The sequence below is a fragment of the Scyliorhinus torazame genome, chromosome 2, assembly GCF_047496885.1.
Source record: "Scyliorhinus torazame isolate Kashiwa2021f chromosome 2, sScyTor2.1, whole genome shotgun sequence".
Lineage (NCBI taxonomy): Eukaryota > Metazoa > Chordata > Chondrichthyes > Carcharhiniformes > Scyliorhinidae > Scyliorhinus > Scyliorhinus torazame.
Genome location: NC_092708.1, coordinates 178896199 through 178920412, shown reverse-complemented (window position 1 = coordinate 178920412; position 24214 = coordinate 178896199). Strand labels below are relative to the sequence as shown.

The following is a 24214-nucleotide window of genomic DNA, read 5'->3' as shown; positions in this document are numbered from 1 at the left end:
CAAACTCCACATCGTAACTCAAGGCCTGAATTGAACCCAGATCCCTGGAGCTGTGAGGCAGCAGTGCTAACCACTGTGCCACTATGCCACCCCTAACGGTTTTTCCACAGTAATGCTGAGACATTCTTTGTCCTTTCGACTGAAAGGATTTCGCACTCACCTCTTCCACTTTGTGCTGGTAGAAATCACGTGTCTCTTCTTCTGTTAACGTTCGTTCCTCATGAGCTAATATTTCAAAGCCTGCCTCTTGAATCTGAGGAAACACCGACTAGCTTCAGCAGGAATTTCACATTTTCAAATTCTTTCTAATTTTTATAAAATATATTTTAGTAAGGCATTTTGCATAGCCAAAAACAAGAGCAAGAACAAACAGCAACATCTTAAGAAATAACTAGCTAACCAAAACCACAACCCCCCTGCCATTCCCCTCCTCCCATCCTACCTTCCCTATTTTAACATCTTTATCCCCCCTCCCCTTTCCCCTCCCCACCCTCCCCCTGCTGACACTTCAATTGTCCTTGAAGACGTCGATGAACGGCTTCCACCTCTGGGCAACCCGTCGACCAACCCTCTTCAGATGAACTTGATCTTCTCCGCAAGGTCGCTCACTCTCACCCCCGACTTTGGTGGCTCCTGATCCCTCCACCCAAGCAACATCTGTCTCCGGGCTTTCAGGGAGGCCAAGGCCACAACCACTGCTGGAACTGCTTCAGTTTTGGACATGCCTAGAACATGTGAACATGGTTTGTAGGCCTCCTCGCGCACCGCACATTTCCCCTCCAATTCCTCCTCCCATTTCAGTTTGACTTTTATCGGGGCTCCCTCCCATTCCAATAGCTCCTTATAGATCTCAGACACCTCACCCTCACGCACTCCTTCCCTCGAAAGCACCGTATCCTGTAATCCCAAAGATAGCAAACTGGGAAAGGACGGCTCCTGCTTCCTCACAAAGTCTCGAACCTGTAAATATCGAAACCCGTTCCCGCTGGACAGCTCATATTCCTCCTCTGGGTCCTCTGAACTCGCAAAGCTGCTCCCCAAAAACAGGGCCCCAAACCGCTCGATCTTTGCCTGTCGCCACCCCCAAAACATTGCGTCCAACCGCCCCCCCCAACCACCTGTGCAAATCTGTGATTATCACAAATAGCTGCCCACACCGAGGCAACCAGGCCCGTGGAGTACCTGGCCAGCGAAAACTGCAGAGGCGCCATCTACAATGTCCTTGAACTTGTTCTCCTGCATGAGGCTGCCTCGAACCGCCTCCACACATACTCCTCCCCTACTACCCGCTCCCTAACCATGGCTATATTAGCTGCGCAGTAATAATTCATTATATTTGGCAAGGCCAACCCCCCCCCCCCCCCCCACTCCAATGCCCCGCTCCAAAAACACCTTCTTGACCTGTGGGGTTTTCCCTGCCCACATAAACCCCAAAATCAAAACGTTGACTTTTTAAAAAAATTATTTTGGGACCTGTAGTGATCTCTGTATGTAGTAATACATGATCAAATAATGTCAAGCAAGTACAGGCAAATGATCACTAGATGGCCACACTACCAAGACCTATAAAAAGGTTTCCCCGCTCTTTCCGAAAGGAGAGTGTGTTTGGAGTGTGGAGAGTACAGAGGGAAACAGCTAGAAGTTAACAGATCTTCGTATATAGCATTATCCTATTTAATAGTTTAATCTATAGTTATTTGTTTGTTTACTAGTTCAATATTGAAGTAAAAAGAACTCACTAGTTTATTTCATATTACTCATTAAATTACTTTGCCATCTCCTGGAAGACTATTCTATATTTCAACAACTCGGCTAGACAAAAAGAGTAATATATATATTACAAAATCGTAATATAACTGGACCATCCTAACACTTCCCGTCCACCCGATCAAAAGCCTTCTCTGCATCCATTGCCACTACGTCCTATCCCTCCGGGGGCATCATTATATCATTCAATAATCTCCTGACATTCGACGACAATTGCCTCCCCTTTTACAAACTCCGTCTGGTCTTCCCCTATTACCCCCGGCACACAGTCCTCGATACGCGAGGCCAGGATTTTTGCCAACAACGTAGCACCCACATTTAATGGCAATAAATGATCCCAGATGATGTGGATTAAGGATAATGAGGTGAAAACCAGGGAAAAACTGGAAGCTGCCAAGAAGAAGACCAGCCTGTGATAATGTAGGGGGAGTTCCCCCATTTCCTCGCCTCATTATATGCCCTCACCAGCAGAGGCCCCAGGATCCCCCAAACGTATAAAATTCCACAGGGAATCCATCTGGGCCTGGGCCTTTCCCTGCCTGCATTGATTCCATGCTCTCTATCTGCTTCACCAGCCCGATGGGGGCCCCCAACCCCTCCACCAGTTCCTCCTCCATCTTGGGAACTCCAACCCATCCAGGAACCGCCGCATTCCCTCCTGCCCCGCCGGGGGCTCTGATCCATAAAGCCTCCCGCAGAACTCCTCAAATACCCCATTCCCCCCCACCAGATCCAGTACCACTTTTCCTCTCCCGTCCTTCACCCTTCCAATGTCCCATGCTGCCTCCTTTTTCCTCAGTTGGTGGACCAGCATCCTGCTGGCCTTTTCCACGTACTCATACACTGCTCCCTGGCCCTGCGCAGCTGCCCTACTGCCTTCCCTGTGGACACCACCCCAAACGCCAACTAGAGCCTCTGCCTCTCCTTCAACAACCCTGCCACTGGGACCTCCAAGTACCTCCTGTCCACCTGCAGAATCTCATCTCATCCACCAGCCTCATTATCTCTGTTCGTTCCTCCTTTTCCTTATGTACCCAGATCGAAATGAACTCCCCCCTAACAACTGTCTTGAGCGCCTCCCAGAGTGTGGTGGCCGAGACCTCACCTGTGTCATTTAGTTCCACATACCCTGATCGACAGCCTTCACCTGCTCACATACCTCCTCATCCGCTAACAACCCCACATCCAGCCTCCACTGTGGGCACTTCCCCCCCCCCCCTCCCCAAAGGTCTACTCGCAAATCCACCCAGTGCGCTGCGTGGTCTGAAATCACGATCGCCGAGTACCCCGAGTCGACGACCCCCGCCAGCAGTCATCCACCATAACAAAATCAATCCGCGAGTACACCCTTTGCACATGGGAGAAGTACGAGAACTCATTTGCTCTCGGCCTTCTAAACCTCTTCAGGTCCACACCCCCATGTGTACCATGAACCCCTTCAGCTCCTTCGCCACCGCTGACACCCTCCCCTCGGGCTGAACCGGTCCAAACCTGATTTAATGACCGTGTTAAAGTTCCCCGCATAATCAATCGGTACGAGTCCAGCTCCATGATCTTCCCAACACCCATCTCATGAACTCCACATCATCCCAGAACATTAATCAAAACCACTAGCATCCCCTCCAGCTTCCTGCTCACCATCACGAACCTGCCTCCCAAATCGGCAACAATGTTCCCCACCTCGAACGCCTTCTGTTTATTTACCAGCACTGCTGCCCCCCTCGTCTTCATGTCCAACCCCGAATGAAAGACTTGCCCTACCCACCCTTTCCTTAACCCTGTCTGATCCCCGACCTTCAGCTGTGTATCTTGCAAAAAGGCCACTTCCATCTTCAGCCCCATCAAGAGCGCTCACACATTCCATGTGGCCAACCTGGTAGCACACCACACCCACCGACGCACACCCCCCCATCCCCCGCTGATCAACCATATCATTCAGACCAACCCGTATCACATGACCCTCCAGGCCCACCCTCAGATGCCGACCATCATCGCTCCTTTTCTTGCTGCGCCACAACAGCCACGTTTGTCAGCAGCCCCCCCTCCCCTGAACAGAATGACAACCCAATCCCCTTCTTCTGTACTAACCAACTGGCCACCCCCACTACACTCCATTAGCTAGCAGCCCACCCAGCTAGCCTGGCAGCCCCAACTCAAGGCCACTGAGCCTGCAGCCTGGCAGCCCCAACTCAAGGCCACTGAGCCTGCTACCCCCACAGATTCCCCTCCCCCACTCGCGCACCTCCATGGAACAAACAGCAATAAAACAAGAAAAAAGGTGCACTCACCCTCAACGCTCCCCAAGCATCCCGCCACCAAACCCAACAAAACATCTCACAGGGGAAAAGTTCTCCAACAGCCAACAAACAAGAAATACAGAAAAAGCAAACATCTCCTCATACCTCTTCCAAAGTTTAGTGTCCTCCTTCATCTGCCAGTCCATTGTCTCTCAAAAATTCCATCGCCCCCTCCCCCCATTGTCCCGAAATAATGTTCCCGGCTGTTAAAATTCACCCAATGGTTGGCCGGGTACAGCATCCCAAACTTCACCCCCTTCTTACAGAGGGCAGCCTTCACCTGATTGAACCTGGCTCTCCTCTTCACCAGGTCCACGCCCAGGTTCTGATACACCCGAAGCTCGTTCCCTTCCCAGGTACACCTCCTCGCCTGCCTCTCCCATCTCAATATCTTCTCCTTATCCAGGAATCAGTGAACATTTACAACTCGGGTTCATTCCAGGGCTCGAGCGAGGACTCGTGTGGCATATCCCAATCAAAGAGCCCAGAAGTGCATTTGTGAAGTTATGGATGCCCTGCTTGTCCAGGCAGCCGACTGCATAAACTTTGACCTGGACCAGGTCCAGCAAGATGCCCGGGCAGCAGGATTCTCCGCCTCAGCTGTTCTGGTATGCACTTCAGTACACCCCCTGGAAGGCTGCCGACTTTGTGGTGGCCTGCTGTGCCCTCCATAATCTGGCACAGCAGCAGATGACGTCCTGGAGGTGGAAGAACATGCGGCCTCATCAAAGTAGAAGGACGAGGAAGAGCTGAACCAGGATAGGCTGGAGGACAAGCCTGTGGAGGACCCGCGAAAGTAGCTGGAGGATGGAGGACAGGAGGCAGCGGCAAATTTCCAGTATGCCAGAGGACCAGGGAACCCTCATCCTCACCCGCTTCTCATAGAATGTGACATTGTTCATCGTCTCACCCCCTCTCCCCTTCCCATCTGCCCGTACCTTCCCACCCATGGAGGTCTTTAGCTTCTTGTGGCACTGGGTGGTGGTCCTCTTGGTGACACGCTCCATGCTGATGGCCACTGCCACTGCCTCCCAGGCGGTACTGGCTGGCCTATGGCTGACCCTCCAGCCCTCTCAGGGGAACAGGGTATCCTGTCTGGACTCCACCGTGTCCAACAGTCTGGCCAGGTTTGCATCTCCAAATCGTGGAGTCGGCCTGTGCGATGGCATGGCTGCGTGCTGTCCGGGTTTGCTGGAGGGATCGGCTTAAGTGCTGCTCCCCATCGTTAGCAGTGAGCTGCCGGGCGGGGTCCAGGGGAATCTGTTGGCCGGGCAGTCATTTCCGAAGTGAAGCCCGTGGGGCATCATTACCAGCCCTAATTGGCATTAGATACCGGTAGCAGTCTCGCTGGGTCGGCCATCGGGAAGCACTCGGCAATTCTCGCTACCACACTTAGAAACTTTTCCATTAGATTGCGCCCCAAATATTTGGCACAGGACCACATCAGAATGTAAAGAGCTTGGCAAAGTCACAACACACAGAATCGCAGAATGGTTGTAGCACAGAAGGAGGCCACTGAGTTTTTTGCAAACTCTCTGCAGGAACATCTCCACTAGTCTCACATCCCTGTCCTTTCCCCATAGCTCTGCAATGATTTTCTCTTGAGATAATTATTCAATTCACTTTTGAAAGCCACAACTGAATCTGCCTCTCCCACACTCTCAGACAGTGCATTCCAGATTCTAACCACTCGCTGTGTAAAGAAGGTTTTGCTTGTGTCATTTCTAAAAATTCTATTTGTCTTAAATCTTTGTGCTCTGGTTTTGATCCTTCCACCAATGGGAACAGTTTCTCCCTATCTGCTCTGTCCAGACCCCTGATGATTTAAATACCTCGATCCAATCTCTCTACCTTTGCCTGTTCAAGGAGAACAGTCCCAGCTTCTTCAATCTATCCTCTTAACTGACTATCCTCATCCTGGGAACCATTCTCATAAATCCATTCTACATCCTATCTAATGCTTTCACATCCTTCCTGAAGTGTGGCATCCAGAACTGTATTGTATTCTTTATTTTAACTTGCCTCTCCCTGTTCTTCGTGCCAAAATGTATACTTCACATCAAAGGAGAAACTGAAGCACTCAATTATTGCTTGTCAAAATTGAAAATGTTTGCCGTTAATCATCCCAATTTACTTTTGACCTGTGCATCAGTAGCAGTTTTCTGGATGCCCCAGATCCACAATCAAAATGAAATTAAAACTCAAAGCAAGAATGCCATCCCATAAACATTAATTCCCAGTAGATCAAACCGCAGCTTTTGAGGGAACTTCCATTGCGAACAATTTGATCTTCTGTTTCTGATGCTCTAAGCGTCAAGAACCACAAAGACATGTGAGACTTTAACTAAGGCTTTAATACACTACATAGGAAGCTTACCTGACACAGACGACCCCAGACACAAGGGTCCGGTCTCCGAAGTTCGTCTTATACTTAACTCCCGGGGGAGTGGCCAAGGCGGAGCTCTCCGTGGCCAGGTCAGGTTACATACAGGTGACCGAACCTCTACAGAGCTACAGTACAATACACAGTACCATACACAGGTTTACAGGGCCATGTTACATACAACTATTATATAACTATGTACAATGCTAGGGAAGTACAGTGGTATATCACCACAGTTTCTCACCTTCATTATTATTTCATCCGCTTTCCCATGAGCTACAGCATCAGGTTTGATGATTGCGACTGTGTAAGACTTGTTGGCAGTAACTGTATTAAAGTAAAGCAGAGAAAGTAATTCACAAATGCAACTGAAAAGAAAATAAAGAATACAATCCGGAAGAATATTCAGCCCCTTGAGCCCGCTCCATCATTCAATACAATAATGGTTGTCCTTTGACCTGAATACCACTTTCCCACCATATCCCCAAATTCTGCCAGAGTCCAAAAATCAACCAATCTTGACCATGAAAATCCTCATCAACTGAGCACGCACAGACCTCTAGAATTAGAGAAGTCCAAAGATCCACAAAACGCTGAAGAAATTTCTCCTCACTGCCATCCTAAATGGCCCACCATGTTTCCACAAGTCTCTTTTTAGAAAAAGGTTCAAGGACTTCTCCAGCCAATTTAAAGATCACAAAACCTAGCTGTTGTTCTTCTGATTTTACAGATTTCAAGCCCCCTATGTTGTCACTGGGTGTCTGGTTGCTGACCTGCACAATCAGCTTCACCATAAGCTAAAAACCGTTTTCATTTTTGCCAGTTTGCTCTCTCCTTCAGTATCTCGATGGGTGTCAGTGGTTCAGTGGGCAGTATTCATATTTCTCAGTTGGAGCGGTTTTGGTTCAGGTCTCACTGTGCAGACTTAAAAACCAAATGTTAGCTGGCATTCCCCGTACAGTATTGAAGGTGTGCTGCATTGTCAGAGGTGCTGTCTTTTGAGTGAGATGTTAAACTGGGACCGTCTTTGGTGGATGTATTTCAAAGAAGCACACAGAGGAGTTCTCCCCGGTGTCCTGCCAAGATTTATCCTCAATCCCACGTTGCGAAAAGCAGATTATCTGGTATTATCACATTGCCATTTATGGGAGTTTGCTGTGGATAAATTGGCTCCTGTGATTCTGGTTTAGCACAGGACTAAATCGCTAGCTTTGAAAGCAGACCAAGGCAGGCCAGTAGCACGGTTCAATTCCCGTACCAGACTCCCCGAACAGGCGCCAGAATGTGGCGACTAGGGGCTTTTCACAGTGGCTTCATTTGAAGCCTACTTGTGACAATAAGCAATTTTCATTTTTCATTTCATTTCATTTCCTGCATTACAACACTGTTTAAGTGCTTGATTGGCTGTAAAGCACTTTGGGATGCCCTGAGGGTGTGAAAGGTGCAAAACAAATGCAAGGGTAGGATTTTCTGATCCTTACCGTCAGTGGGATTCGGTTCCACCAAAGGTGCCCCCTGCGACGCATTCCCTGGTGACGCAGTCGATGAGAAACGCAAATTACCATTGACTTTGGCGGGTCAGGCAGATCTTGCCAGTGGCCAATGATAAATCACCTCCGTCTCTGGAAAACAAACCATGGGGCGGGGGGGGGGCTGGAGGCGGTGCGGTGCTGGAAGATCCCACTCAAAATCTTTCTTTTACTTCAAGGTGACGAACTGTAACTGGTATGCAATTCCACTCGGTGCCCAGCGCCTTGCCCTGTGAGAACCCAGAGAGTGCCAGCAGACTGGGAACCATTCTCAAAATCGAAATTGAGGTGATGCCATTCTCACCCGACTTCACCACCTGCATTCTTTCCAGAAATGGTCCAGAAAACCAAGATGATCTTTTCTCTCTCTAGCTCAGGAGCAATGTGACCAATTACACACACTGCCCTGGTTTAACATCAAATAACAGCACAAACCAGAGAGTGAAGCTGGGACCTTCAGTTCTGTGCGCTCAGTCCTGCATCAAATGGTGCAATGGTTCCACTCAGAACTACCTACTCAATGTTATTGTCCACAGTGTTGTGAGGAGACTCTGTGTGTAATAGCACCAAAAACAGGGTGAAGTCCTCAATTACCCACAAGCTACAGGTTAGCTGTTTCATTGTAGAGAGAAGTAGCCAGTGGAAATAGAGAAAAAGAGAAAATAATAAAATGAAAGTCTTATACAAGTTGTTCTAAAACATCCTGAGCTATTGCTTTCAGACTTGCAATAGTTGGAAGTAATTAAGTAATTTGCTGCAGGTGACGTGTGTCACGATACCCGTTTAAATGAAATAATTTTCCTGGGGTCTTTGATTTTAATTCATCGTTGCTAATTTCCAAACACTGATTTCTGTGTTTTCATTCATGATTTCATTGCTTACCCAGAACCTCCTCTTCATTGTCTTCCAACACCATCACCTCCCGTTCATCTTCTTCTACCAAGCCTTCATCTTTGATCTAAATACCAAAAAAGAAACTATGGCTTTAATTGGTTGCCTTGTTAAATGCTCAGAAACTTTCATTATTGGATGGCAAACATTGGCTCACATTAATCAGTATCGTTCCGTGGATTCTGTGCCAATTCATGGACACAAAAGGGAGTTAGAGAAAATAGCTAAATTTAATTAGAAGAACAATTTCATCGTAACGAGATAGACAGCCATATACAGGAGAAGAGGGTGCTGATTGGTTGGCAAATCAACGCTGATTAGCTGGGGTGTTGCCACAGTCTCCTGCAGTACAAATTCTTGTGATTGTCAGAAATTTGGTATTCTTATGTTTGTCCTGATATGTGCAAGCTAAAAGTTTTGACAACATGTCTCTCTATTCAATAATATTTGTCTATTTTTATCTTCTTTCTCAGTCATGCTCTCACCACTTTGCGTTCGGCTCCCTCATCTAAGACCCTTTTTTCAGCGCCTAGCTGTTCAATTATGCTCTTCTGTAGCAGTGGGGCATTAGCTCCTCTCACAACAGTCACCAACTTCCCCCCCTGCAATAAACAACAGAATTATACTCAAATTAGCAGCAAGTATTTTTTTGCAAAAAGATTAAGCCACAAAATAATCTTCACTGTTGATTAAATATCTAAATATTGAGTAGACTTTGACATTTCAAGTGGTCATTTGATAAGTCAAATGAAATTGGACAATCTGGTCGGTTGTATTAAGGAAGTAAAGTTTGGTGAAATATTAATAAATGATCACATTGGAAATGTGAAGCAAAAAACAGAAAAGGCTGGAAATATTCAGCAGGTCAGGTGGAGAGATTTGTATCAAGAGAAAAGGCACGTTAATGAGCTGAGAGAAGGAAAGTTAATGAGCCACCAGGAGGTGGGAAAGGAGGTTGCAAAATCTGTAAAGGTGCAGGATGCCAGGTCAGGTTGGATTCCAGATGCAAATCCACTGCTAGAGCATTTTATTGACAGTGGGACCGAAGGCCCTCAAGGAGGCGGACAGCTGTTTTACCTCTATTAAGGTCCATTTTACCATGCCGTCAGCATTTTGTCAATGGTGGGGCAACTGCATGAAGTGCGTGGAGGCCACCAGTTAGAATCTGACAAAAATCCATTAAGCTGGGGTCGACAGAGACAGCTCAAGTTCTTGGAGAGTATTATTTCAGGGTCAGGTTTTATGAGTGCTGTTCAATTCCCCAGCACCAGCCGCAGGGTTCCATTTGCTCAACGATACTCATGGTACAACTGCGCAAGATACCAGGAGGTTGACAGCACTTTTGGAACCGACACCGAACAAGAGTGAGAACAGGACCAGTCCTCAGAATTTCGGCGGGAGCAGAGTGCAGGGGCCTGTCGGGAGGTGGGTTTTTGATTTAAAAACACTTACCTGGTCCCGATTTTGTTCTTCTTTCCTGTTTTTTTTTAAATTTTTTTAATATAAGGCAGGAACCGGAAGTTCGACCCGCGGACTTCTGGGAAGATCCCCCCCCCCCCCGCAACCAATAAATTCTGGTGGAGAGGAAACCCGAGACACTACACGTGTAGTGTCTCCCACCCGCCCTCCTCCTCTAACCTAATAATAAGACCCATTGGTGTGAGGTAAGTGCCATATTATATTATTATTTTTAAAATTTATTTATTAACCAGAACTTGGTTGGAAGTTAGAGGGATGGCAGGGAAGGGAGTGCAACGTTCCTCCTGCAGGATGTTTGAGGTGAGGGATGCCATTATTGTCCCTGCTGATTTTACCTGCAGGAAGTGCAGCCATCTCCAGCTCCTCCAAGACCGAGTTAGGGAACTGGAGCTGGAGTTGGATGAACTTCGGATCATTCGGGAGGCAGAGGGGGGTCATAGATAGCAGCTTCAGGGAATTAGTTACACCAAAGATTGGAGATAGATGGGTAACTGTAAGAGGGACTGGGAAGAAGCAGTCAGTGCAGGGATCCCCTGCGGTCGTTCCCCTGAGTAACAAGTATACCGCTTTGGATACTTGTGGGGGTGATGACTTACCAGGGGTAAGCCATGGGGTACGGGCCTCTGGCACAGAGCCTGTCCCTGTTGCTCAGAAGGGAAGGGTGAGAGGAGCAGATCATTAGTAATTGGGGACTCGATAGTCAGGGGCACAGATACGAGATTTTGTGGGAGCGAGAGACTCACGTTTGGTATGTTGCCTCCCAGGTGCAAGGGTACGTGATGTCTCGGATCGTGTTTTCCGGGTCCTTAAGGGGGAGGGGGAGCAGCCCCAAGTCGTGGTCTACATTGGCACTAACGACATAGGTAGGAAAGGGGACAAGGATGTCAGGCAGGCTTTCAGGGAGCTAGGATGGAAGCTCAGAACGAGAACAAACAGAGTTGTTATCTCTGGGTTGTTGCCCGTGCCACGTGATAATGAGATGAGGAATAGGGAGAGAGAGCAATTAAACACGTGGCTACAGGGATGGTGCAGGGGGAAGGGATTCAGATGTCTGGATAACTGGGCTCCTTCTGGGGAAGGTGGGACCTCTACAGACAGGATGGTCTACATCTGAACCTGAGGGACACAAATATCCTGGGGGGGAGATTTGTTAGTGCTCTTTGGTGGGGTTTAAACTAATGCAGCAGGGGCATGGGAACGTGGATTGTAGTTTTAGGGTACGGGAGATTGAGAGTATAGAGGTCAGGAGCACAGATTTGACTTCGCAGGAGGGGGCCAGTGTTCAGGTAGGTGGTTTGAAGTGTGTCTACTTCAATGCCAGGAGTATACGAAATAAGGTAGGGGAACTGGCAGCATGGGTTGGTACCTGGGACTTCGATGTTGTGGCCATTTCGGAGACATGGATAGAGCAGGGACAGGAATGGTTGTTGCAGGTTCTGGGGTTTAGGTGTTTTAGTAAGCTCAGAGAAGGAGGCAAAAGAGGGGGAGGTGTGGTGCTGCTAGTCAAGAACAGTATTACGGTGGCGGAGAGGATGCTAGATGGGGACTCTTCTTCCGAGGTAGTATGGGCTGAGGTTAGAAACAGGAAAGGAGAGGTCACCCTGTTGGGAGTTTTCTGTAGGCCTCCTAATAGTTCTAGGGATGTAGAGGAAAGGATGGCGAAGATGATTCTGGATAAGAGCGAAAGTAACAGGGTAGTTATTATGGGAGACTTTAACTTTCCAAATATAGACTGGAAAGGATATAGTTCAAGTACATTAGATGGGTCGTTTTTTGTACAATGTGTGCAGGAGGGTTTCCTGACACAATATGTTGACAGGCCAACAAGAGGTGAGGCCACATTGGATTTGGTTTTGGGTAATGAACCAGGCCAGGTGTTAGATTTGGAGGTAGGTGAGCACTTTGGGGACAGTGACCACAATTCGGTGACGTTTACGTTAGTGATGGAAAGGGATAAGTATACCCCGCAGGGCAAGAGTTATAGCTGGGGGAAGGGCAATTATGATGCCATTAGACATGACTTGGGAGGGGTAGGTTGGAGAAGTAGGCTGCAAGTGTTGGGCACACTGGGTATGTGGAGCTTGTTCAAGGAACAGCTACTGCGTGTTCTTGATAAGTACGTACCGGTCAGGCAGGGAGGAAGGCGTCGAGCGAGGGAACCGTGGTTTACCAATGAAGTGGAATCTCTTGTTAAGAGGACGAAGGAGGCCTATGTGAAGATGAGGTGTGAAGTTTCAGTTGGGGCGCTTGATAGTTACAAGGTAGTGAGGAAGAATCTAAAGAGAGAGCTAAGACGAGCAAGGGGGGGACATGAGAAGTGTTTGGCAGGTAGGATCAAGGAAAACCCAAAAGCTTTCTATAGGTATGTCAGGAATAAAAGAATGACTAGGGTAAGAGTAGGGCCTGTCAAGGACAGGGATGGGAAGTTGTGTGTGGAGTCTGAAGAGATAGGCGAGATACTAAATGAATACTTTTCGTCAGTATTCACTCAGGAAAAAGAGAATGTTGTGGAGGAGAATGCTGAGACCCAGGCTATTAGAATAGATGGCATTGAGGTACGTAGGGAAGAGGTGTTGGCAATTCTGGACAGGCTGAAAATAGATAAGTCCCCGGGGCCTGATGGGATTTATCCTAGGATTCTCTGGGAAGCCAGGGAAGAGATTGCTGAGCCTTTGATTTTTATGTCATCATTGGCTACAGGAATAGTGCCAGAGGACTGGAGGATAGAAAATGTGGTCCCTTTGTTCAAGAAGGGGAGTAGAGACAACCCCGGCAACTATAGACCGGTGAGCCGCACGTCTGTTGTGGGTAAAGTCTTGGAGAGGATTATAAGAGGCAAGATTTATAATCATCTAGATAGGAATAATATGATTAGGGATAGTCAGCATGGCTTTGTGAAGGGTAGGTCATGCCTCACAAACCTTATCGAGTTCTTTGAGAAGGTGACTGAACAGGTAGATGAGGGTAGAGCAGTTGATGTGGTGTATATGGATTTCAGTAAAGCGTTTGATAAGGTTCCCCATGGTAGGCTATTGCAGAAAATACGGAGGCTGGGGATTGAGGGTGATTTAGAGATGTGGATCAGAAATTGGCTAGCTGAAAGAAGACAGAGGGTGGTGGTTGATGGGAAATGTTCAGAATGGAGTTCAGTTACAAGTGGCGTACCACAAGGATCTGTTCTGGGGCCGTTGCTGTTTGTCATTTTTATAAATGACCTAGAGGAGGGCGCAGAAGAGTGGGTGAGTAAATTTGCAGACGACACTAAAGTCGGTGGTGTTGTCGACAGTGCGGAAGGATGTTGCAGGTTACAGAGGGACATAGATATGCTGCAGAGCTGGGCTGAGAGGTGGCAAATGGAGTTTAATGTAGAGAAGTGTGAGGTGATTCACTTTGGAAGGAATAACAGGAATGCGGAATATTTGGCTGATGGTAAAATTCTTGGAAGTGTGGATGAGCAGAGGGATCTCGGTGTCAATGTACATAGATCCCTGAAAGTTGCCACCCAGGTTGATAGGGTGGTGAAGAAGGCCTATGGTGTGTTGACCTTTATTGGTAGAGGGATTAAGTTCCGGAGTCATGAGGTCATGTTGCAGCTGTACAAAACTCTGGTACGGCCGCATTTGGAGTATTGCGTACAGTTCTGGTCACCTCATTATAGGAAGGACGTGGAAGCTTTGGAACGGGTGCAGAGGAGATTTACCAGGATGTTGCCTGGTATGGAGGGAAAATCTTATGAGGAAAGGCTGATGGACTTGAGGTTGTTTTCGTTAGAGAGAAGAAGGTTAAGAGGAGACTTAATAGAGGCATACAAAATGATCAGAGGGTTAGATAGGGTGGACAGTGAGAGCCTTCTCCCACGGATGGAAATGGCTAGCACGAGGGGACATAGCCTTAAACTGAGGGGTAATAGATATAGGACAGAGGTCAGAGGTAGGTTCTTTACGCAAAGAGTGGTGAGGCCGTGGAATGCCCTACCTGCAACAGTAGTGAACTCGCCAACATTGAGGGCATTTAAAAGTTTATTGGATAAGCATATGGATGATAATGGCATAGTGTAGGTTAGATGGCTTTTGTTTTTTGATTTCATTTGATAGATGCGGGCAGGTTGTTTCCACTGGCGGGTAAAAGCAGAGCTAGGGGGCATAGCCTCAAAATAAGGGGAAGTAGATTTAGGACTGAGTTTAGGAGGAACTTCTTCACCCAAAGGGTTGTGAATCTATGGAATTCCTTGCCCAGTGAAGCAGTAGAGGCTCCTTCATTAAATGTTTTTAAGATAAAGATAGATAGTTTTTTGAAGAATAAAGGGATTAAGGGTTATGGTGTTCGGGCCGGAAAGTGGAGCTGAGTCCACAAAAGATCAGCCATGATCTCATTGAATGGTGGAGCAGGCTCGAGGGGCCAGATGGCCTACTCCTGCTCCTAGTTCTTATGTTCTTATTTTCCCATGTCGGTGCAACATCGTGGGCCGAAGGGCCTGTACTGCGCTGTATCGTTCTATGTTCTATGTTCTAGAAGGCGGGGTGGGGTTGGAACCCAGGGGATTGGTGGTGAGTTGGGACTATAATGTCAACAAGAAAAGAATGTTGTTTATTATATTTCTTAAATCCATTTAATATTAACTCACTCCGTAGAAGAGAAAAGTGGGTTCACATTTCCCTCTGTATTTCTGCAGCGTGTCAATCAAGTCTGCTTCTGCCTGGAATGTGAATTCGACAAAAACAGTAACATGTTAAATGGATCAGAAAGCATATTCCTTCAATTTCCGCACATAATCAGTTCAGTTTTTTCTTTCTAATGTGAATGATCCGTGTTCTACAACTGGAGCAAGTAAACATTTGGCTGTCAGTCTTCTAGAATTTTCCAGGCCAGTCGGCATGCCAAGCCCTCAAGGATTAGCCCGGAGTCTCCAGGAACTGAAGACGAATCTCCGAGACACTGCTGTGTGCAATCCTGGAGGGTGGGAGGGCAGTTGAATGTTGAGTTCTAAAATGTACCAGCAGTGAACATTTGCATTCATTCCTGTGCAACACTCTCTCAGACAAAGCCTGCGCCCGTGTTTCCTTCATGGAGAATGGGGCTTATTTTACATTTTGAGTATTACAATCATAATGACGACAACTAACATGTTAGAAATGAATGTCCTACCACGGCAAAATGCAAGCGATTGTCCCCCAGTTCATTTTTTATCTTCCGAAACAAACTGATGACAGTCTTGCAAGGACCACACCAAGCCTGATACACATCCACCACTGCCAAAGAGATCACATAATTGCAAATGAGCACAAGCTATCTACATTGGATAAAATGTAAATTTAGATTGCACAAAAGTAAGAAAGTGCGATATTATCAATTTATTCGGTGCTATTTTGAATTCAGAGATTGTGGTGATTGTCCCTTTAAGGACAATACGGCAGAATAAAGGTCACGTGGTCTGTGTGACCAATCAGGACTCAGAGTGTAGAATCACCCCATGGTAAGAGAGGCTGCTCGACAGTGACATTTTGGGACCTAGCTGTAGCCATGAGGCCGCTGGAAAATTCTTATTAATAAATACCTTTCATGTTCACTAATGAAATCTGTGAAAGTGCACCTTCACATCTGGTAATGAGAGTTATCATGACACTGCCTCTGGCCCAACACCGGTGAGTATCCTGTTTTAATCAAAGTCTGAAAAACAAGTACTCATCACAATGCCTCTCTTTGGGTGAATCTGACTCCTCCATGGACGTCTGGACTCAATACGTCGAGCGCCTTGGGTATTATTTTCAAGCAAACAAAATAGCGGACGAGGTGAAATGCAAAGCAATTCTCCAAAGTGCTTGTGAAACTCAGGCCTAGAACCTTGTTCTTGGACATATAGCCCCAAGCGCACTCAACTCCAAATCATTTAGTAAGCTTGTGGATTTAGTGAAGACTCAATTGTAACCTCAATCATCAGTCGTACTCCAGAGATGCAAGTTTAATTTGAGAGTGAGAACCCCAGGTGAATCAATTGCGACTTACATTGCTAAACTGAAGCAATTATCAAAGTATTATGATTTTGGAACCACTCTAAATGGCATGTTACGGTATGGGTTAGTCTGTGGTATGAACAACGATGCTATTCAACACAGATTACTTGCAGATATCGACATAAATTTTAAATGAGCAATGGAGATCACGCTGGCCATGGTAAGCACTGAAAAAGGTGCACTTGAGCTGCAGAGCTAAGTCAGGATCGCTGAAGGATCAATCCACCAAGATGTTCTATTTTGCTCTATGAACCTTTAAATGCAGATGTTCCTTTGACGCCTCCTCTAATGCCCTATCCCAACTGACCGCTTGCAACTTCAATACCCTGTTCACCTCTCTGGTCATTTAAAATGGTGTTAACCTTATTTTACATGGGTTAGAATCTCATTGTGCAAAATTAGTACGTTAATATAGTCAGAGTTACTTCCTTTCTATTTCAATAAAGGTCCATTTTGGTTAAAAAGAATTTCATTCAAATGATATAATGTGCTCATTAGTAATATTGCACATGAGATTTCACCCCATTATTGTCCTTTCTCTTGGAATTCTTTTCTGTTTTGATACAGAATTGACTGAATTTAGCGTTGATAAGTTTCTTACCAATCAATCCAGTAACCGCCATCATTACATCCCATTGCTCCTGGTTTAAGACGGCACTCTGCATGGAAAACAAGTAACTATTGAGTGTGGTTGGGGTTATTATTCAGAATAATTCACTCCAAAATTCATTTCCCCATTAATAGGAAATACATTCATGGTTAAAGGAAAAAATATATAAAACAATTTGAAGAAGAAAGTGTAGCAGAGATTAGTATCTGTGAAAGTTGGTGTCAGCTTAGCCATTTTAGAATCATAGAATTTATAATGCAGAAGGAGGCCATTCCACCCATCGAGTCTGCACTGGCACTACACAAGCCCACACCTCCCCATAACTTTTTTGGACACTAAGGACAATTTAGGTAGGGTGCCAAAGGCCAAGGTGCAAATGTCTTTTGTTTGGGGTGAGCTCTGCTAGTCCACTGCTTCCCCTGAAGTGGGGCTGCGCTTCTGATGTTGAGTGAACTGAGGAGTGCCAGCACCTGGTGTGCCACTGATTAAGCTTGGCCAAGCTCATCCCATTGAAGGGTCAGCTGGGGTCTGGAGGTTTCCAGAGGGACGGCCTGGGTGGGCTCCCAAATGACTGGAGTCTCTGTGAATATTTACAGGATTCAGTGAGCACTCAGCAGTAAGAAACTACAGAGAGTTGTGAACACAGCCCAGTCCATCATGCGAACCTGCCTTCCATCCATTGACTCTGTCTACATCTCCCGCTGCCTTGGGAAAACAGGCAGCATAATCAAAAACCCCTCCCACCCAGGCTATTCTTTCTTCCAACTTCTCCCATCAGGCAGAAGATACAAAAGTCTGAGAACAGGCACTAAGATTCATAAACAACTTCTTCCTCGCTATCACCAGACCCCTGAATGACCCTGTTATTCACTGAACTGGGGCGGGATTCTCCGACCCCCCGCCGGGTCGGAGAATCGCCAGAGGGCGGCGTGAATCCCGCCCCTGGCAGCTGCCGAATTCTCCGGTGCCGGAGATTTGGCAGGGGCGGGAATCGCGCCACGCTGGTCGGCGGCCTCCCCCTGGTGATTCTCCGGCCTGCGATGGGCCGAGTTCCCGCCCGTTTGTGCCGGGTCCCGCCATCGTAAATCAAGGTAGGACCCTACCGGCGGGACCCAGCTCCGTGGCCGGCCTCCGGGGTCCTCGGGGGTGCGGGGCGATCTGGCCCCAGGGGGTGCCCCCACGGTGGCGTGGCCCACGATCGGGGCCCACCGATCCGTGGGCGGGCCTGTGCTGTGGGGCACTCTATTCCTATGCGCCGGCCGTGTAAGCCTCCGCAATGGCCGGTGCGAAGCTGAACCCCCATGCGCATGCGCGGGGATGACGTCAGCAGACGCTGACGCTCCCATGCATGCGCGGACCCGCGCTGGCAGGCGGAGTCCCTTCGGCCCCAGCTGGCGTGGCGCCAAGGCCTACCACGCCGGCCAGCGGGGCGCAAACCACTCCAGCACCATCAATTCCCGGACAATCCCGCCCCTGAACTCTCTACGCCTCTTCTCTACAGTTGTAGCACTACACTCTGTATGCTTCACCCGATGTCTATGTTTATGTATTTACTTTGTGTAGTTATCATATGTCCTCTGTTTTTCAAGTATGGAGCGATCTGCCTGGACTGCACGCACGACAATAATTTTCACTGTACCTCGGTGCACATGACAATAAATCTAAATCTTAATCTAAGCAGTGTGAACATAGAATCATAGAATTTACGGTGCAGAAGGAGGCCATTTGGCCCATCGGGTCTGCACTGGCCCTTGGAAAGAGCACCCCATCCCCGCAACCCCAGCGAACCTTTTAGGACATTAATGGCAATTTAGCATGGCCAATCTACCTAACCTGCACATATTTGGACTGTGGGAGGAATCCGGAGCACCCGGAGGAAACCCACGCAGACACGGGGAGAACGTGCAGACTCCGCACAGACAGTGACCCAGCGGTGAATCGAACCTGGGACCCTGGAGTTGTGATGCACTGTGCTACCATGCCGCCCCGTAGAGCTAGGGGCTTGTAGGTAGTCCCAAAGGCGTGTGTTTAAAACACAGACTGCAGCAATGGCAGCCTGAGCCAGGCCACCCGATCCTGAGGGGAACAACTCGAGTCCACGGACCTGTCACCAAGTTGCTCCTCGCTACTCCTCATGGCCCAGGCTGCCACCCCCAGCAAGCCAACAATTTTGGAGAGTTTTTAAATGCTTCCTTACCTTCTCGCTCTCCCTCAGCAGCAAGACCCTATTCGTCTTACACTAATTTGCACCCATGTGACGTCTGCCTGCGAGGAGCGGAGCATCGCGGAATAGAGGAAGCTACTGTGCCCTACCCGCTAAGTAGATTTAAATGCATGCAAATGCTGGTTTTGCATGGCCCCACCGCCACGGGTCACAACCTCGATTTCGCATGATGCCCGATTCTCCAATCGCGATTCGCGTTCCCAGCATCGCGAGGTGAGGGATCCAGCCAACACAGTCTTTTGCCTTTACTGGTCCCACTCTTTTTTTCATCGTCAAATTTCCCACCCAGAAAAACCCTCCATTTAATGTATTTTAGTTTATCACTTTATACCTTTTCTAAAACAAAGTTCCCCTTGTGCTGTAAGTTCCTCTAAACCAGGCATTGTCAAACTCGGGGGCGTGACCCGCGGGTGGGTCGTGGGCGGGTGTCGGGAGGGTCGGGGAGCCATCTGTCACAGTGTTGCCGATTTCTCTTTACTATGCTCTTTTCTTTGGCTCTGTTCCAATTAGGGCAATCAGTGAATTTGCCTTCTTTCTGTATTGTCTATGTCCGAATGCTTAGAGTCGCCAGGTATCGAATGATACCACCACAAGTTTCAACCGGCTATCGATCAAAGAGCCAAACACCAGTTAGTTAGTTCAAAGTCAAGGGTACTTTATTTACATACAATCAATCATGCAACATAAACACTACTAGGTAACTACTCCTATTACTGAGACAACCTGTACTTAACTTCGGGCACCCGGTTTAGGTCAGGAAACAGTGGCCACTGTTCAATTCGGGATCTCCTGGGTTCGAAGGGGTAACTGCTGCGCGACTGGGCTCATCCGTTTAGTAGTGGGCGTTGAACTCGAACTTGCTTCTGGTGTTGCTGCAGTTGGCAATGGCCGTAACCGGGGTACCAAGGCCAAAAGAGAGCGAGCATATGGCGAACTCTTCCTTTATACTTGGGGGCTTTCGCGCTCTTTTGGGCGGTCCTTCGATTTGGGCCTTACTAATTGGATGATCCCTGATCACTCCGTTCGATTTCTTAGCCAATAAGTGGGCGGGGATCTGGATGACTGGGCATGGCTCAAGCGGTCATTGACCCCGTTGTTTGCGTTCCCCTTGGACAGGGAGTGGCGCCGAAATGTCTGGGACTGTCCCGGTAGCTGGAGTACCAGTCCTTTGTGTTGGGGGAGATGGGCCATCACCTGCTAATCGGCCTGATTAACATGCTAATGGGACGAGGTTTTGATACCGTCTGGACTTTGCTGACAAATATGCATTTCAGGCTCAGAACCTGCCTGACTCTTGGCTTGTCTATTTTACCCATCAGTCATTGTGAGTTGCTCTGTGCTAAGTTGGAAGTGGCCATCCCAGATGGCTACAGCAGCGCCCCCGATCATGCAAATCTGCGCGCAACAGCCAGCTGTTAAAAACGCCCGCTGCAAGCGGCCTTCAAAATGGCAGTGAACATGTAAAAAAAATGCATCCGCACTGCGCATGCTTGCCAGATCATCGGCGCGCATGTGCAAAACTATGCACATGCGCAACGATGATCGGGCACGCATGCGCAGTGCGCCCGCTTTTTTTTTAAACGGTCGCAGCTTTTTTTTTTACAAGTTTGGGGAGGGTTTATTTCATAAATTTTTACCGGAAAAAAATGCAGAACTTTGGACAGAAGGAGACTCCATACTTTCCGACACTGGAAGGCTTCACCTTCATCCAACAGGTTCCATTGGAGGAGCGTGTACGAGGGCCAAAGGGACCCAAAACCATTTCCTCCATTTTTGTCAGCAGCAAACAAGGTAAGAGAAAATGGTGGGTCGCGCAGGTCGGCCGGCGTGGGTCGTGAAGGTCGGCCGGGTTGAGTCCCAAAGGTTGGCTGGTTGATAAAAATGGGTCCCCGGAAAAAAAGTTTGAAGAACACTGTTCTAAACCAGTAACAATCTTTCCACTGATTGTAAATATCCCTGACTGGTTTTCTTTTTTGTATTTTTCTACAAACGTTAAATGGTGATAAAATAGAGTGTAGCTAGTAAATGTACTCTTGAGAATTGTTGATCCTGGCAGTGTGAGGGTGCAGGATTAACATCAGTAGAGATACAGTCAGTTAATAGAGCTGCCTCAAGACCTCCAGATTCCAAGTTCATTCATCTCCCACACACAAGCAGAATACAGTAACTCATTCAGACCGGTGTTCCTGACATCATTTGCACTCCCTGTCTAAACAAGAATATTAAACATGACCAACAAAAACATGCGGAGAGAGGGTCGGACCTGTTAACATGAATCACGAGCAGTTTGAAGTTTTAAAAGGAATGTTTACTGATGGTGGATCAGCCTCCTCAATTAGATTTGGTTTCACCTGTACCCCAGTAAACACCTACTCATAAATTTATATTTGCAATATTTTAGTTCTGTCTATTTAAAATAAACTGGATTAATAACTGTGCTCAAATTACAAACGGAAGCTCACATATTAACCATGTAGTGCACAAAACCTGAGAGAAATCAAACCACTCTGTATTCACAGGTTAGAGTAAGTCTGAAATCTGTTCACCTTCCTTACTACTAAATGTTATTTACCATCAGAGACACTAATCCCAGATAGAGAGTTGAAGCACTCCTTGTAAATCTAGGAGGTCGGGGTGACAGGTCAGTCATCCAATGATCTTTTCCAATTCTATTGATTAAACAATTCATAATATGGCGGTGAATTTCATCCTGATCCTTTTTAAACATGTTTGATGCTTAGACAATGTCCAGAAAATATTCTCCATTGTTGCTATTGCACATAATTGTGTTTGAAGAATGCCAGCACTGTGGGCATAGCCTTGGTCAGCATGGGGAATCTCACAGGAACTGAACCCACAGTAAACAAGCTTGCGGAAATACAACATTGTGGCTTCAGCCCCTCTCCTCCATTGAAGGATGACCAAATTCCTACTTAGCAATGTAACAGGAAATGAACATATAGCACTGAATGCATATTATATACCTGCACAAGTAAATGATCCATTAATTTGAATTAATCAAGATTAGATAACATAGGAAAGTAGGAATGTATAAATAGATTGTTTTAATGAAAAGACTTTGAATTATCATAGAATTTACAGTGCAGAAGGAGGCCAATCGGCCCATCGAGTCTGCACCGGCGCTTGGAAAGAGCACCCTATCTAAGCCCACACCTTCACCCTATCCCAGTACCCCACCTAACCTTTTTGGGATACGAAGGGCAATTTAGCATAGCCAATCCACCTAACCTGCATATCTTTGGACTGTGGGAGGAAACCGGAGCACCCGGAGGAAACCCATGCAGACACAGGGAGAACATGCAGACTCCGAACAAACAGTGACCCAAGCCAGGAATCGAACCTGGGACCCTGGAGCTGTGAAGCAACTGTGCTAACCACTGTGCAACCGTGCTGCCCACAATTAAGAGTGGACGATAATGAAGTAAACAGAAATGGAAATCAAGTTGGATTCTTAGATTCGTCTTGATTTTCTGTCAGTTTCAGTTATAGACTCTCACTTCCAATCAGGATGCTCTGAAATTAGGGAGTTGCTCCTAATTGATTTTGGTGGTTTTAGCAAGCAGAAATATTCAAAGATTGAACAACAGAAATCTACACCAAGGCCATGTTAACACTGTGTACCCGTCTGTGTCAGAAATAATGGAAAGTGAATAATTGTGTGTATTGGTTCAGGATTGGATTTGGTGTAACTATTGGGATTGATTAGCCTGCAGGCCATTACTGTGTAAGGCCAAAACATCAACTTGATGAGCCATTATCTTTTCCAGTTTTATCTAAGTTTTACAAGAGACAAAAAGGAGCCTTTTGCACAAAAAGATCCTTAAAGGGTTTATAGTGAATAAAGAGGCAACTGGCCATTGTGTCAATGTTGGCTTTTTGCAAGAACAATAACTAACTAATCCATGGCTCTGCTCTCCTTCCAGTGTCCTAGGGGCATGATTCTCCGGAAAGATTTCTAACTGTGGAAACGAGCAGGAACTGCTGCAAGCTTCCTGGCGCTAGGCCCGGCGAGGCCGGCAACGCTATTCAACATTAATCGCTCCACTTATAGAATGTACAGTGCAGAAGGAGGCCCTTTGGCCCATCGAGTCTGCACCAGCCCTTGGAAAGAGCCCCCCACTTAAGCCTATCCCATCTCCGTAACCCAGTAACCCCACCAAACCTTTTTTTTCGGACACTAAGGACAATTTATCATTGCCAATCCACCTAACCTGCACATCTTTGGACTGTGGGGGGAAACTGGAGTACCCAGAGGAAACCCACGCAGACACAGGGAGAACGTGCAGGCTCCGCACAGACGGTGACTCAAGCCGGGAATCAAACCAGAGACCCATGAGCTGTGAAGCAACTGTGCTACTCTAGCCAGCTGGAATGGCCACTTACAATAAGGAACCTGGATGGTCGCAAAGCGTAACGGGGAAAATGGACAATGCAGGTTTCCGGCAGGCTCAGAGCCTGAAAGTATATTTGTGAGCGAAGAATCCAGACGGTATCAAAACCCCCAACCGATTAGCATTTTGATGGCCCATCTCCGCCAGACAAAGGACTGATACTTGAGCAACCGATACAGTCCCAGACATTTCGGCGCCACTCCCTGCACTCAGGAAGCGTAAACCACAGGGTCAATGACCGCTTAGGACACGCCCAGCCATCAAGGCACCAGCCCCTTTATTGGTTCAAATTGAACACACTGATCAAGAATTACCCAATTAGTGGGGTCTGTCATGATATTCAAACACACACATCATGATAGACACACCAACAGACAAATCAGAACACACAACACCACAACCAATGACAGAAAGATATAAAAGCACAGACACGACCCCCGGTGGTCAGTATTAGCTGCAGAGGAGGACCAGGACAGATCTGTTACCAAACACACTCAGGGAGACAGCACGTGCAGAGTATCCAGAACGAACTGTATTATAAGAGTTAAAATAAAATAGAGTTGTACCACATACAACTGTGTTGGCTCATCTGTGCACCAGAGCACCCAACA

At 47.3% G+C, this 24214-nt stretch overlaps 1 protein-coding gene across 6 annotated transcripts in view; it reads right to left on the bottom strand.

Annotated features, from left to right (window-relative positions):
* The window catches only part of nme9 (NME/NM23 family member 9), a 126332-nt gene that overhangs the window by 48508 nt on the left and 53610 nt on the right, over positions 1–24214 (bottom strand). For 5 of the 6 annotated variants that reach the window (XM_072480736.1, XM_072480745.1, XM_072480754.1 and 2 more), the window contains 7 exons: positions 16959–17016; positions 15492–15595; positions 14971–15042; positions 9353–9469; positions 8859–8934; positions 6692–6774; positions 161–253 (listed from right to left, as the gene is read on the bottom strand). In XM_072480736.1, the coding sequence (XP_072336837.1) occupies positions 161–253; positions 6692–6774; positions 8859–8934; positions 9353–9469; positions 14971–15042; positions 15492–15595; positions 16959–17016 (603 nt within the window). The remainder of the gene's footprint in view (positions 1–160; positions 254–6691; positions 6775–8858; positions 8935–9352; positions 9470–14970; positions 15043–15491; positions 15596–16958; positions 17017–24214) is intronic. The other variant, XM_072480781.1, reaches the window with a different exon arrangement.